This window comes from Anopheles darlingi, chromosome 3 (genome assembly GCF_943734745.1).
Source record: "Anopheles darlingi chromosome 3, idAnoDarlMG_H_01, whole genome shotgun sequence".
NCBI lineage: Eukaryota > Metazoa > Arthropoda > Insecta > Diptera > Culicidae > Anopheles > Anopheles darlingi.
In genome coordinates this window covers 67,552,498-67,568,467 of record NC_064875.1, presented here as the reverse complement: position 1 = coordinate 67,568,467, position 15,970 = coordinate 67,552,498, and the positions used below count along the sequence as shown (strand labels likewise).

Genomic DNA, 15,970 nt, shown 5'->3' with positions numbered 1-15,970 from the left:
GATTTGTTGGCTCCTGTCCGTGCCATGGAATACCAGCCAGGATGGCAAACCTCATGCCCCCGACCTAAGCTTTCCTTCCTTATCAGAGGTGCTTTTTTCTCGAGTTTCCTGTGCGGACAGACGATGAATGTGAATGTGGTTTTCACTGGCATTAGTTGGTGGTGACTCGCAAGCAAAAAGGAAAGTCACTGGCAGTGATTGGATTGGATGTGTGCGATTCATACAGTGATGATGGGTACGAAAGCATTGCTGTGTTGTCATGCTTTTGCCAACTGACTAGAACGTGACGATGAAGGATGGATTTTCATTGAATTCTCTCGGTCACATGCATTCGTCGCGCGCGGTCTTTGAATAACATTCATCTGGCTTCGCAACTCTTTCACCGAAGGAATGTGCGGTTTCATGGTGGCCAGCACTCGTGGTTGCTACTTGGCTAATGCATTGTGCCCTTTGCACGCCTTTCTGTCGCTCGCATTAGTTAATTAATCGCGGTTTTTGCAGGATTTGCATCATTGCAACACAGCTTTAACATGCTGTTTCGTGGCATGGGATGATTATTAAAAAAAAAAAAAAAAAAGAAGTGCTTATGATACTGGTTCTTTCCAGTGTGGATTTACGATAACAGCCATTTATCGCTGTTGATGTAAATCAAACAACCAAATGAGTGATACCGAAGGTTCGTTGATGGATCACCACCAAACTCATCACCTCCTTACCAGGTGATAATGAAATGGTGTGTAATCAACACCAGTTTTGGGCTCGTAAATTAGTAGAACTGTGGCATAATGGATGGCCACCTTGTCGGTCACAAGAGCGACTAATTAGCTTCTTGTGTGTGTGCAGATTGGACAATTGATACAGCGCGCGAACGCGAACAGGAAAGTTGATTGATGTCCTTCAGTGGATATTAGCCAAGTATTAAGAGTTTCTTCGGTTACCATTCATCAAATAATGTTCTCATTTAATTATTTCATAGAGCAGATTTAAATGTTTTTTCTTCATTTGGTTTTTGGACACCGCGTCGTTATCATACAGAGTTTATTCACATCGCAGCGCGTAGGATGGACGGTGGTGCTTACAGCATGAAAACGATGCTCCTATCGCGCAGTCGGCTCACTGATGCTTCTACCGGAACACAATGCAGCCAGTAAGACTGCGTAGCGTCTTGTGTGTGTCTGCACCGCCACAACAATGCTATGGTCTAGCTGTACTATGGATATTCGTTGGCGGCTTCGAGTCAGTAAACGTTTTTTTCGGGCTGAGGAATCGCTATTACCATGCAGATGATGAGACGAGCAATGAATAAATGAATAGACATTAGAAACCTGCAGCCCAGGTGGGCTTTGCAGGTTCCACTTAGGACAGCTTTAGTGAAAGTGTTACTTGGGCTCGCTTCTACTCCACCGGAACTCTGCAACCGTGGATCCAACGCACCGGTATCCAAGTAGAGGTGCCACAGCCACGAGCAGGTATTGCTGGCCAAGTGCTATGTTGCTCCTCTAACCGGTTTTCGCTCTCGGGACGACTCCCCGTAAAGCGGTGGGAGGAACGTAATGCCTAGTCACCGATTGGCCATCCTAGGTGCTTTGAGGTGTAGCTACTACGGAATCTGCAGCGCTGAGCAGCCCACGCACGCACTAGGCTTGGACAAACTTGTTTCGAACCGACTTGAATCGAAAAGGTCTCCCGGTAAGGTGACTTGCGTCTCATCTCTTACCGCCTTCCCGTAACCTTGATTTTGAAACTAAAGCTTCAAAAGCTTCGCGACACAACCTTTCCTTTTTTGGTGCGCCAGGCCCGGTGTCCAGTGTGTGTGCATGTGTGTATGTGTGTGCCCGGGTTGGCTGCTTTCCGTTCACCTGGGAAGTCACTTGGGCCGCAACTGGTTTGGTGAGTGCGAGTGTGCTCATGTTAACCCGGGGGACCGCGATCGCATGCCTATTCAAGAGCGCATGTTGGCGTGTTGTTCTCATCGAGCTTTTCGCGGCGGTGAAGGTGGACCGAAGGAGGATTGTTTTTTGTAATTTTTGGGACGCATCGTTGGGTACTTCAGTGCCTAAAGATGGTCCTCATCCGAAAATAAGATTTTATGGACAGCCCCGAGAGTTTGTGCTGTTCATAAATGGCATCACTTCTTTTCAGAATCTATTTGGAATATGTACTTGAAATCTTGTGATTTGGTGGGTCATTAATTTGGGACCTTAAGTCAAAAATGGCGTTTGTAGTGCCCTGTGCCGCCGAATCGAACTCGCTTCTGCATCACTTGCAGACCACATGCAGGGCCAGCGCGCAGGCCAATATCACCATCGATTGATGGCATAGCAATCTAATTGGTTGCAGCGCCGCCAACACACGATGGTGTCACGCACAGCACGCAGACCACGCACTACCACATCATCATGCGGGCCACGGAATCGCCACGGCAGCCGGGGAATTGTGTCACCGAACCGAACGCGCACTGTTGCCCCGCGTATCGTGTGGTGTGGCAACCGAGTGGTGCGAACGACACCAGCGACCAGGGCGCGGGGCGCGATATCGTGAAACATTGTTAACAACCAATTAGCGGTTCATTATGGAACGGAAAACGGAAATAGACTCATCACTTCACCGTTCGGAGGTTTGACCACGACCGGATCGATGCGCCAAGTGTTTGTGAATGAAACCAACGAAGAGGCAAAAGCACACACGAGTTCGTGTCTTCGTCGTCGCTTCTTTCGCACTTTTTCATCAATCAAACATCGAAACCATCATCTTTGCGTACGTTTCGCGTTCGTTTTCGATTTTGCATACCACCGTAGCACCGCCATTAATTGCAAATTTTTATTACGTCTTAACGACACAAAACGAAACGGGATTGGATTCGCGATCGATTGTTGTAGGGTGGAGAGCGAGTAGCCCGTATGGTCTTGAGTGTATCGAATGGAGCGGCGCGCAAGACAGCCAGACAGATACACAGCGGCAATGGGCTATTCGCGAATCGTAGTACAACCGGAGTATCCCGTGTAGGAGGAGCAGAAGTAGGTGGAATATGCTTATTCACCCACGTGAGCAGGATTCCTTGGGTGAATTATTTATATCAATCGGCTGGCATGATTCATAAACCAGTTCGCTGGTTGAAGGGGGGTTCATGCAGTATTTTTTATTATTAAACAGATTACACATTGGATTAACATTATCTATATCTATGGACGAATGATTTTATGCCAAATAAACTCTTCTCTTATATGTTGCAATCTCTTGTACAAGCTTCTCAATTTACGAGGTGATCTAAAGGCCACGGACGGGCACTAGTCGAGGATATCAAATTTCTGATCTTTCAAACTGATCTTTTGAACAGCAGCGGGAGTTGCATCAATCGTGTGGCATTCGCTTTAACGACACCAACTTGTGTTTGCCTTTTTTTTTTCTTCGTGTTGCAGTTGTTGCTTCTTCGATGCGCATGGTTTAGAGATTGATGCGTATCATATATCTTGATCGTTTGACATATTGATTCATTGGGCTTCGATGCTATCATTCTTGCTTTTAGGATGTGTCTCTCTATGTCATTCTTGGTCTAAACAAGGCATGAGGCTTGTTTCTTTATTCCACTTTAATCTTTCACATTGTACACTGTACATTTGAATTTGTTAACTTCAGGTTACTTTGCATCGTAAATATGTGCTGCGCGGGACATTCTGCTAGCGACGAATGTTGATTAACTATTGATTTAACCTTCACGCTTCAATTGTACTGACAATCGAATTATGAATGTGAAAGAGGCAGTAGAAAACAAATCAAGCTATAGGATCGATCCTTGCTATAAAAAACGATGCCTAGCATGTGTCCAGTGTCACACAGCGTGCCTAATGGCATCCGCAAGGCCCAAGGAACGCGTCCGTCTGTCACTCTTCAACCATCATAATCATCATTTGTCAGTGTCGACGCATTCGAACGCAAATCGGCGCGGTTAGGCAGAAGGTCCTGGCACGCGGATGATGGCTAAGACCTGGTGCCATAAAAACCGCTTCCCTTTCTTCTGTGTGGGGATGGAAAAGTCTGTTCACCGACCGGCAAACACGCACCGAACCGAATGGACAACGAAAATATTGATTCAACTGATGTATTATGAATATGAAATTAGAGGGAGGTTACATTCGGGTGCTCGAATCGATAACTCCAGTAACGCTCGGGCAACCATCGGGTTCAAGTAGGTCCTTTAGACCGCGGTAAGACCGCGAGTACCTTTAGAGGGTCTTGATTGGACTGTTGGATTACTGAATGAACGAAGCAGCGTCATCGTCGTCGTCGTTCAGTCCCACTAACCGCACCAGGGGAATGGGCGGTAAACATAATTATCCGAGCTCCGTAGCACGGGCACCGAACACCATGGGAACTGTGTCATTCCTGGCTCGGAACCCAGGAGTGGCACAGCAATTACGAGGAGGTTTTCAGGATTGATCGCGTGTCACTGACCTTCCGAGGTTTGGAGAGTAAAAGGGAGGCCCGGTTTCGGTTGGAAATGGTTTGCCAGTAAATCATGGTCCTCCTCCCCGCTCCCGCGAAAGCACCTGACCATTTTCCAAGTACTTCTCTTGCTTCCTCGTCAGAACAGCAGCGGCACATAACCCTGAACTGGAATCCCCATTTCGTGTGGAGCGCGGTTTCGGTTTACGGTTCCAAAAGTGCGAAGCATCCCTTTTGCTAGTTAGTAGTTGGTTCGTTTTATGCTCCCAATACAATGCAAACATACAATTACCACCGTTAGCACGTGATCAGCCGACGACGAAGGTCAACCGTGGCCCGGCTCGGTTCGGAAAGTTGACCGGATTTGTAGTTTCCAATCTGGGCCTCGGTATGTACGCTATTCACCATGTGGGTGTGTGTGCCGGTGGTTGTGTTCTGTACGGACAATTGTAGCCGTCAGATTGAGTCCGGCTGGTGGTGCTTGACCATTCAATGTAGGCTAATTGTATGCGCCCCGGTGTGTATTAACAGCTGATATGTTAATTCAATAACCCTTCTTTGTGCCCCGGTCGTCGTAGAAAGGAAGCGATGCTAGTGATCAAGGTAGTGGTGATCCTGCCTGATAAGACTTCCGTTGAGAGCATTATTAGGGTTTGCGCTTAGTCAACTCTAATTCGTTGGCTTAAAGCAGATGTTTGTCTGTATTTCAACAAGATTAGGTTGTGAATGTCGAGACGAGCGATCGATACGATGGAAACGTGCCGCCACGATCTCGGCGGTTCGCCGATTGAGGTCTCAGCTCTCCTAGAATACCCAGAGCCGACCCTAAATGCTTTAACATGCAGGCTCATTCATGAGCGGTGAGCGGTGGTGAAACAATTTCATCCCTTATACTATACTGTTCTCTCGCTTTCCGTTGCAGCTGTTCCTGTAGCAGCTCGAAAGGTAGATGTGTGTCATGCATAATTTATTTCGTAACAAACGTGGAATGAGCAAAAGGTATCAACAAACCACAACGCTATGTTGAAACAGTTGCAAACAAATGACCGAGGGACACAACAACACCAACAGCATGAGTCTAAAGCCACGAGAAGGCAATGATGGGCGGGCAGTTGGTTCTCGTTTCGCATCGAAGCATCGGCTTAGCGAGCATAACGATGCGCTGTTGCACTGGTAGAATGGCATCGGTTGGATGCCACAGAGATAGAGAGCATCATCTCACCACGAAAACGATGCCAATGCTCAATGTATGGGAATCATAAAACTCACTGTCTTGCCCGTATGCTGCAGAAAACTATCATGGGAAGGGTGTGCTTATGTTGCGTTAAAGTGCAAAAACGGAAACTAAAGATAATGCTGGCTTAGCGTGGAAGATGGGTCCATCACATAAATAAAGAAACCCACCATAATCTCCCATGGGTACCGCTGAACCGCCAGCAGTTTAGGAGCAGTCAGCACCATTAATGCCACTTTCGGAATGCTGCCAACCGCGTGTGCGACCAAGCGAGTGAGGCCATTTCAACTTCCGCAGACTCGAGGGAAGACACAACAGTAGCTTGGCTAAAGCGCTCTCTGCATGTGCCGGAGACATTTTGCGAGACATCATTATGGAAAATGTAATCTATTGTCGTCGGGAGTAGGTAATCATCGAAGCGAAAGCAGCCGTTATACGCGGTGGTTGTTGTCATTTGCTTTAAATATTTCGTTGCAATCGATTGAATGACCGCGGGGTCTAGTCTGGTCGAAGGTAGCAGTAATTGGCATTTGTGATTGATTCGCAATTGTTGGCGTAATCGAGCCACAGTCGAGTGGCTTCCTAAAGGGCTAAGGGCCACTCGGTGTTTCGTGGCCCTCAAACATGCGTAATGCAACCGTTGTTGATCCAGGGAGGAAATGATTACGAAATACTTACGAATTGCTCCATATAACATGGATCATGGATCGCCTACCGAGCTAGCTTTATAATATCGGTTCGATCTGACTCAATCGAAAGGAAGAGCTGCGTAGAGAGAGAGAGAAGGAGATTTAAAGGCGTTTTAGTGCGGCAATAGTTCAAACGATTGATGCGCTTTCTACTACGCGCACTCGACGCGCCTACAATCGGGGCGCAGATTACGAGTAAAGTTTACGATTGATGATGATCGCACTAGTGCGCGTGTGTGCGCAGTATCGCAAATGTGTGGCTTTATCAGTGCGCCGAATTGGGTCTCATCGATAAAAGATAGAGAAATTGGCATTTTGGCAGGAGTTGCGCTGCTTCTTCGTTACGCTTGCAAGATCGCGCTGCGGTTATATTGGTGACTTTCCTCTGGCTCTGCTTCGCTCTGTTTGACGGGGAAATAAATCCTTCCTTAATTCCGCGCGATGGCATTACACCTACTTAGGTGGAGTGTGGACACGTTAATTGAATAACCATGCGCCGGCACGCCACGGGGACGTTGCATAATAATATTGACGGGTGTAATTGATACGCGGCAGCTTACAGTAAGAGCATCCAGATAGCTATATAGCTGTGCGTTGCTGTTCCGGTTGTAGGAAGCGCTGGTTCGGAAATATGGTCTATAAATCAATCCCGCGATTTCCATTCGTCCATATGTCCAGGAAACAACGACTGAGACAGAGCAAGAGAGAAACGCGTTTTGAGCGGACGGAACGACTTGAATTGAAATCCCGTTTATTAATTATTTCAATCCGTTTTATGCAAACACACACACAGCACACGAAAAGCTCTTACCGTCGCAGCTACAGACGTTTCCGGGTTGAAGAAAATCGGCCACACGACGCGCCACGCCACGCTGTTGCTGCTGCTGCTGCTGCTGAGGTGTCACTCACGACACACTCCAAGGGGCAAAGCGATGGAAAACCAATTATGCTTACGCCGCTCCGTGCCGCACATCGGTCGGCGACTGAGAGAGACTGCCCGTGCCCCGTAGCCCCCAGGCTTTCGTCGCCTATTGCTGCTTCGTTAGTTGTTGCTGTGGTTCTGTGGCAAGTTTGTTACCGTGAGGTGAGCTTGAAAGCCCTCCGTCAAGCCAACGGGCATTTAGTATGGTTGTGCAACAGTTTTACACACGGTCCATTGACCTAAGCCGCACGTAGAGTGTCTCGTGTCTGGGCAGACACAGCCGTTCAAGAATACTCGCACCGTACTCGTTTGGTCGTTTCAGTTTCTTTATAAAGTGACTTTGAAACTCGCCGGTTAATGTGCCAGATCATGCTGACAGGGAGAGGGAATACAGGGAAATCGAGACGAGAGAAACGCTTCGAACAGAAACGGTTCTGTGGCCCACGACGTGTTGTCACTGGATCGGAGGGGATTACATCACGAGATTTGCATTGCATGTGCTGGGAGCTATATTCGCTTGGGATTCGAAATTACAAAACACGTGGTATCTATCGTGGTACAGTTGAAGGTATCCTTTATTCCTTTATCAAAAGGCAGTCAATTTTGTGAGCGCTCTAGAAAGCTGCTCATCTAATCCGCTAAAAATTAGAAGAATTTTTGTACTTTTTTTTAGACATCCACCAATGAACACCTTAAACCTTAGCTTCTGATTTGATTACTATGACGCGTCCGCTGATCCTAAGAACTATTTTACGTACACAAAAACGGTACAGACCATCATGCACAATTGATGTAGCCAATTCCCACAGTTCATTATTTAAATGAAGTTGAAAAGAAGTGTTCTGTGCGTCCGAAAAGCCTATTCCTTGCTCTGCTTCTCTCTTCTTCTTCCGGATTCTCTTATGCAGCTTTATCGCTTGGACCTTAGACTGCTTGAGATGGGTTTCCAAGACTTCTTTTAAAGAGACCAGCAGCGTCCGTCTTGGAATCCGCACATAAAGCTTGCGGATGATTGAGACATTTGCTTGCTTTCCTCCGCACATCGTGAGCTGTTCAGTAGATCTTTTTAATGAAACATTTCACTTTACTAATTGCGTTGTTTAAAGGTTTTTCCGATGATCAATCACTTACGCTCCGTAGCGATCAATTTCGAAAGGAGGGCTGGTTTGGGCTTGGCATTTCCACTGCACATTACGGCGAGAGCCACCTCGATGGGATAACGGTTTCATCGGTTCTCCATGCGAGTACGCTTGTGGATGGTGCTTCGTGGGAACTTTCTACGGCGAGGGATGGATGAGCATCACTTCAAAGACGGCAGAAGTGGTCTTTCTGGTTAGGGAATAAGAAGGTGCCGACATACATTAATTTCAAGGGATCGCAAGGGAGTTGCTGGCAGTGGTGGCTGTCCATTGTTAGTAGGTCTTTTGGACGCATTAGTTAGTGCTCACGATGGGGGACTCATTTGGTGGTGAGACACGCTACGATGCTACAGGCCCTTTTGTCGCGTGATAATCGAGTCAAGCAGCAATTGCGCTTCGTGAGGCGTAGAGCTGATTAGCTTCGCTGACGATCGGCTTTTCATGTGCTTTAGTACGATGCAGTCAGAACTCATTAACAGCTTCCCATAGTTTCGTCTCTTGTCTTTTGGCAAGACATTGGCTGCGACTGTTGCGTGCAGAGAAGTCTCGATAAATGGTTTGCGGTTTGTCGTGCGCGCGTGTGTGCGATGGCGAAGAAAACCCTGAGAAAATGGGTTTGTTGCGAAACTCCTGCTGCTTCTGCACTCCTTAACCAGCGGGAACTGGCAATGAAAAATGAGAATAAATCAATGAGAACCACCACCACCATCAGCTCATTGGAAGCCACCTGCGAAACGAGGTTTCCGTTGTGTGGATCATGCGAAGCACAATGAACCAACCGTAGCGCCACGAAACGACCGGAAGTCTGCCGGTTGAACTTGAGCGAATTTTCCGTTTACACTCGGCATGCCGACAATGCCTGGATGTGAGGTGATGACCATGGAAAAGCCAGCTGACCGTGCCGTGGTTCATTTTTCGCGTTCAACGTGTTGCTGCACCCGCCGGCGATGCCGATGCCGATGCCGATCGTCATGAATAATGCAGACGAAGATGGTGCCGGGGGCTGTTACGGGAGAAACAAAGAAACGCAAACCTAGCTAGACGCGAGAATGGGTCTTGTGCCGTGCGTGCGCGTCTATTGGTTCGACAAAGGCACGGTTCTCTGCGAAACATCCGTTTGCGTCACTTCCACAACTTACTGCTAATCGAATCGGTTGTCCGCTTGTACCGCTTGCTAATCTGATGTTTCTCCTCCATCATCTGTTTCATCTTTGCAGCGTTAATCGAATCAGTACACTAGCGGATTTCGAAAATTGTTTAAATCTACAGGAGTTGTACCTCAGGAAGAACAATCTGACCGACATCAATGAACTAGTTTACCTTCAGGTGAGTGGAGAAGGAATCTGTACACCACAGATAAGCATGTACCTCACACACACACATCATCATCTGGTTGAATGGAATTTGCAGAATCTTCCAAAACTGAAATACCTTTGGCTGGAGGAGAATCCACTGGAGGATAGCGCGGGACCATCCTATCGGCAGATAGTGTTGCGGGCGCTGCCACACCTCAAGAAGCTCGATAATGTCGAAGTGACACCGGAGGAGGTGGCCGAAGCGATGCGAGCGCCGGTCGCTCAGTCGCCACCGGCGAGTCAGCGAAACCACGAAATGTATGAAAATCCATCACCACCACCCCAGCAACCTCCTCCTTCTTCGCAGCAGCAGCAGCAGTATCATCACCAGCAGCAATACCGCCAGCAGAGCCCCCCAGTCATAGAGGTTAGTACGTTTAAATATTCTGCCACCTGATAAGCGCGTTCATCTTAGTGTCTGTACTCTAAAACCAAACATCATCTAACCGAGACACACTGTTTTGTGTCTCTCTCTTTCTTGGTCTGTCTTTGTCTCGTCTCTCTCTTTTTTTCTAATTCCATGTCACTAACCAAACTGATCATGCAACCATCAATCCAATCATTGGATCATCATCATTTGTGACCGTGTGTGTGACTTACGAACTCGGGCATGCCTTCCGGGGGGCTCGTATTGCTTCTGTGTCGTCCCGAATCCGACATAATCGATCGAACTAATTTCCCCTTCCGGTCCGGTCGGTCGCGGCCTGGTCATCTCCTGGTCTAACCCTTCGTCTATCCACCCGAATCGCATGGTTTTCCATACTGGCATGGTCTTCAACAACACACAACAACAACACATCGACTGAAGCAGCAACAGCACCAGCAGATGAGCCCAGAGAATACGGAATCCGAGTGCATCAGCGATCCGGCGGATCGTGCCTCGCTTCCATCGTCTCCGCTGCAGGTAATAAACTAAAGCCATCAGCTCCACCAGCAGCAGCAGCAGCATAAGAAGCTGCCGAGCTTCTAGTTGCACGTTCTGCACGTTCTTTTCCCACTTTATTGTTGTATCCTGTGTATCCGTTGGCACTACCGTGTTCCGGCCATAAACCCCGCGAGTTCCCGACTACTACTACTGGTGGCCCCGAGAAGGTGGTGCCGCCGCCGCCGCCGTCGTAAATTCTTCCTTAAGTTTATGCTGTTATGTTCGCTTCGGGTTCGGGAATTGGGTCTGGAGTAGTCTCTGGAGTGGTTGGGTCTGTGCCTGTTGCATGTCGTGTTCTGTTGGGTTAGTTTAAAGCTTGCTCTGTATGGCCGCTCATGGGCTTTTCCTCCCATCACCCACCACCATCAGTTTTTCGCCATTTGGTGGAAATTTATGTTATTTTGTAGCATTATTTATGAAGTGCATTCGTCGAGTGCACTTCAAATCAGCTTTTTCCGTTTTTTTGTGGTTCAGGTTCTGTTGGTAGTGTGCTTCCTTAATAGCGGGAGCAGCTGGCTTTTTATGCTATCGTTTCCTTCGGTTACCGTTCCATCTTCCTTCCTTCTGTGTTTTTGCAGCGAAACCCTTCGAACAGGGACTGCTATTCCCCACCACCTACACACCAACCACGACAGCAAGCACCGTCGCAAGCACAGTATCCACCACCGCATGCCACTTCGCACTATAGCGGCAATAGTCAGCACCGCCAACACCGTGGCTCCTATCAGCAGTATGATGTAAGAAAGAGTTTTCCTCGGGCACGGGCTCCGATTGCACGCTTTCCTTTCTTCTCAAGCTCTAAGAGTGGTATCGGTGTTAGGGGTTGAGGTTGTTCTGGCTTGTTTTGTTTATAGTTAAAAATAAAAAAATCGGGCGCGAATGGAATCACTGTTAATACCGTAATTGATCCTCCGTCTTTCGGGATTTTTTTCTCATAATGCTTCAAATGTTATATTCTCTTTCAACATCACTGCACATCATTTCATCCTAACCGACGAACCGCGATGCGCGATCGCACACGATCACTCACTACGCGCGGGCCCTTCTTCATCTGCACACCACCCCTATCAAACATACGCACACACCGCGCATCAAACAGCGATCGCCGGGCTCGGACCAGGACAGTCCGGTATCGGGATACCGAGAGCGGGTCCCGATCGCACCGAGTATGTCGACGCACTCGATGAAGGTGAGCATATGAGCCGTTGGAAGCTGGTTTTGTCGGAGCCCGATCGTTACGGTAATAATGTGTTCGATCGTACAACCCTGGGTGCACTCTTCTTCTTCTTAGTCGTGCTCTGGTGACGACTAATGAACTACTCTTCCGAATGCAATTAATTGTCTTTAAATTGTGAAAAGTGGCCCTCTGCCCAGAAGCGATCAGTTACCAGTAGTTAACCGCGAGTGCATCATACGTGCATTGCATCCCACTCCCTAGTATGGTTATCACGGATCAACGACCAACGAACGACGGATGCATTGCTGGTACAACACTGTGCACACCTTAGAAGGAAAAAGGGAAAGAAGAGGAAGGAGCATTTAATAAAATTCACATAAATTATGTAAACCGTTTTGTACCACGATCGAGCATAGCTTTTTCTTTCTTTTGGTTTGGTTTTTTAAATCAGCCAGCCAGCCAGCCAGCCGGTACATGCGTTTCACGCAGAAGATCTGCGCATCTCTCGATCGACAGCAAATTTCTCTTTCGATACCGAGCGAGCTTGTAATTAGAAAGGGCTGCGTACGCTTGTAGCGTTTGTGTAGTGTACAGTTGGTAGCGATTAGTTTCAGGTGTAAATAAAACATGATAATAGCTCGGCATCGAGGCATCGCTACCGATGAGGGTGCTTTAATGCAATTATATTTAAATGTATAATGGCCACCCAGGAAAAGGGTGGAATGGGCGCAGTAACAGACACAGTTTGTTCAACGGCAACACTATGAAGTATGTTTTGTTATTAATAATTCATGTAGTAAGGCACTTAATGATATTTCTAATTGATTAAATGTTATCGAAATGACATTAAAGCACAGGAATCGTAACAAAGGACGGGTACACAACTCTGAAACCATGAATCATTTAACAACAGTTTGTTGTACACTGTGTTGTTATTGAATGTTCGCAAGTAGATATCCACGTTTTAAAGATTAATTAATTTTTGTGTTCGATTCGTTTGCAGGAATACTATCAATCGGACTATCAGCGACAGAACCCGCCTGCTCACTATCGTCACAGCCAGATGGATCTGACCGAATGGGATGAAACGTCGCCAACCTCGAACCATCAGAACAACAATAATAACAACCACGGTGGCCAACACTCGGCGAACAGTGGCGGCCATCAGCAACAGGCGCCAGCGCACGGCCAATCGAACTACCAGCAAAACCGTCGCAGCATTGCCGGCAGTACGGTTAACGAACGGGAACTGTATCAGTACAGGAACGGAAATGGCAATGGCAAGGGTGCAGAATCGCGGGAGGAATGGGAAGACGTTGACCGAAGGCGAAATGAGAATAGGTTCGTTTGTCGTTCGATTTGCCTCATGTCTGATGTTCGAACGTTTCATTAATGTCACTCTATCTGCTCCGTTACGTAGGAGGTCCGATTCACGGTTCAATGATAGCGCTAGCGTCATCTCGAATGCACTGTTGAATCACTTCGCCGGGGTACACCGAAGGCCGGTCAGCAGGGTATGCATAACGAATGTGTGATATTGATTGTGGTTATAATGTTCGTAATGTGCCTTCTTGGTCCTTTCCAGAACTCCAATCTTCTGTCGGCCACACTGTGCCTGGTGAAGGAGCTAGACTACCCCAGCTTGGAGGTCGTGGAGCACGCAGTTCGGTGTCGCATCGATGAACTAGCCGAATGAAAGGCGGAGCACCGACGCATGGTCGGTGAAGGAAATGGTCATTCTTAACCCGCTACGCTAGGTATCCAACTGGCTTTATTCCGACGATGTTGGTGAATGTAAACCTCCCGAAATTGTAACATTTCACCGTTTCAACTCGGCTTCGAATTGTGGATTCGCCGCGCACACCCGTGCGTATCCTGCATACGATGCTTTCTACTACTTATAGATGCCTGCATTCCGTTTGATTGTACATAAGAAACCGTTGAGAACATAAGGCGAAGCTAAACCTCATCGCGCGTTGCAGGGCGCGTTTGTTGCTGAAGTGTTCCGATGTTACTGTTCTTGACTATGATTATTCAACCGTATCTCCTCTTGTCCTTGTACGCCATCCCTTGTCCAGAACGTTTTCTTGCAATATCCAGTGAGCTGGTTTTAGAAGAAAAAGGCCAATAAATCCGTCTTCTATCCTTAGCTTCACATTAATCCGTTTTAGGAAACTGTATCCACAATATGGGAATGAGATACGTGACGGGCAGGACAGAAAGAGTCAATAATGGGTGAGGATAATAACTTAACTAAAAACTTGTGATGAGGCAATACCAGACAGAGAAGAGGGAGAAACAAAACACAGGAAGCAGTGGTTTTGAGTGTGTTCTTTTGTATAAGAGTATACCAAGCAAACAAGGAGCCAAGACTTAATAACTTAAATAACAAAGTGAAACTTATAGCAAAACCCAATCAACCAACAGTGAGCGATATGAAGAAGGTAGTAAATGAGAGCCAGCATGCGAGTGATTACGATGCGGAGTACGTTGGTTGAATGTGTATCAAAAGTAGGAAAACTATAAAATTTATTAAAACCATTTAACCTACCAGAAGCAGTGGTATGGAGGAGAGAAAGAGAGAAGTGGAAAGCGAGCGACGTTAAATGAAAGTCGGTGCGAAGGATGATGGAGCGTATCCCTTGCCCTAGGTATACTGACTGCCGACTTTCTCGCTTCGTGTCGCTTAAGATAATGCTTTAGCTTGTTGCCTTTTTATGTTAACCCCTTGCAAGGAAGGTACTGATAAGAGTAGGGAATACTAATGGGAGAGTGTTTGTGTTGTGTAGTTAGGAATGATACCGAGTGGTACATAAAGGAAGAAAGGTCTCCAAGAGATGCATTTTTAGTGAATGGTCCAGATCTAGGCAAATAGGCAAATACCCGAAAGTACGGTCCAGCTCAGTCCAGACAGTACAAACAACGACCGAACGACGCGCTGGACGCGGCTTAGTTGGCTTCGGACCTCTGTTCAAACGCAATCGAATCAGTGGCCATCCGTTGTTTTGGTTTTGTGGCCGTCCTTAGGAGTATGTTCCGTTCAAGTGCAATCAGCCAACGAACTATTTAAGCCAAGCTAAAGTCGTCCGTCGAAAGGGATATCTGTTGCGTTGTTTTGCGGTCTTTCTTACGTGCGACTCAATTAGCCGTTCTGCTTCCCTCCTGAATGTGCGCGCGCGCGCACAGCAATTTGCAAAGCAGCAGTGGTAGACAGCAAAGGTAGGGCTTTTTGTATACGCGAAAGACAAACGAGGAGTTTGTGATGGTTCCTTGGGAAACGGTAAAGGAAACGTGTGAGTTGGAGGCGTGAAGATGGGACGAAGGTTTTCTTATAAAATAGAGAAAAACAAAAATCCAATTAATGAAGCAAAAAACTCGTGTAACATACTATTAATAATAAAGATATACTAATAGAATAACAAAGATATTCGGCTCAACAAGGCTGTGTGTTCTTTAGCGCTTTCGTGACTAGTGGGTTGTTGAAAGAAATGGTTTATATTAATAAAGAGTACTATTAAGTACTCTATAGCACCGGCTATCCTTTAATGAACAACTTTTAGCACAATCTTTAGTTTTTTGGTTCGTCGCAGGTAATAAAACGGCCATTTCGAAATTTCCTGGACTTTTAACTCTCGAGCCGTGAGCTATAAACACGAGCAGAAAGCTCACATTTGAAAGCTCATATTTGAAAATTGGAAAATCCGTTACACTCATGCAACGGACGTGAACGGCACAAAAAAATTGAAACCGTAATTTCTACATCAAATAATCATGTTGTTTAGGATGAGACTCATTAAGTTAATCGGAGTATTTTGACAAACATTACACGCTACATAGGACATTTCTCACAACAATTTTTCTTTATTAGACACACTGGTAGCGCTATAGCGCGTTTTACAATCTTGCTAGCAGCAAGCATGTACCACCAACATGCAACCCTTACAACCACAAAGCAGTTGAGCGAAATCGGCACTCGGCGCAATACGTACGAAACATCCAAACATTCAAACATGTACATAATGTGTATAGCTTCTGATGAGAACGTTGGGTGGCACGCACTGGTACTGCATCATCTGTGCAGCTTCC

General features: G+C 46.9%; 1 protein-coding gene across 9 annotated transcripts in view; it reads left to right on the top strand.

Annotated features, from left to right (window-relative positions):
- LOC125954820 (cilia- and flagella-associated protein 410) overlaps positions 1-15,314 on the top strand; it is a 20,235-nt gene extending 4,921 nt beyond the window's left edge. The window contains exons 3-10 of one of the 9 annotated variants that reach the window (XM_049685442.1): positions 9,645-9,753; positions 9,838-10,149; positions 10,594-10,686; positions 11,286-11,444; positions 11,807-11,896; positions 12,888-13,225; positions 13,305-13,398; positions 13,470-15,314. In XM_049685442.1, the coding sequence (XP_049541399.1) occupies positions 9,645-9,753; positions 9,838-10,149; positions 10,594-10,686; positions 11,286-11,444; positions 11,807-11,896; positions 12,888-13,225; positions 13,305-13,398; positions 13,470-13,580 (1,306 nt within the window). In that variant the 3' untranslated portion in view covers positions 13,581-15,314. Of the gene's footprint in view, positions 1-9,644; positions 9,754-9,837; positions 10,150-10,590; positions 10,687-11,285; positions 11,445-11,806; positions 11,897-12,887; positions 13,226-13,304; positions 13,399-13,469 lie in introns of all 9 variants that reach the window. The other 8 variants (XM_049685441.1, XM_049685444.1, XM_049685446.1 and 5 more) reach the window with 8 other exon arrangements.
- Positions 15,315-15,970: the final 656 nt, after the last annotated feature.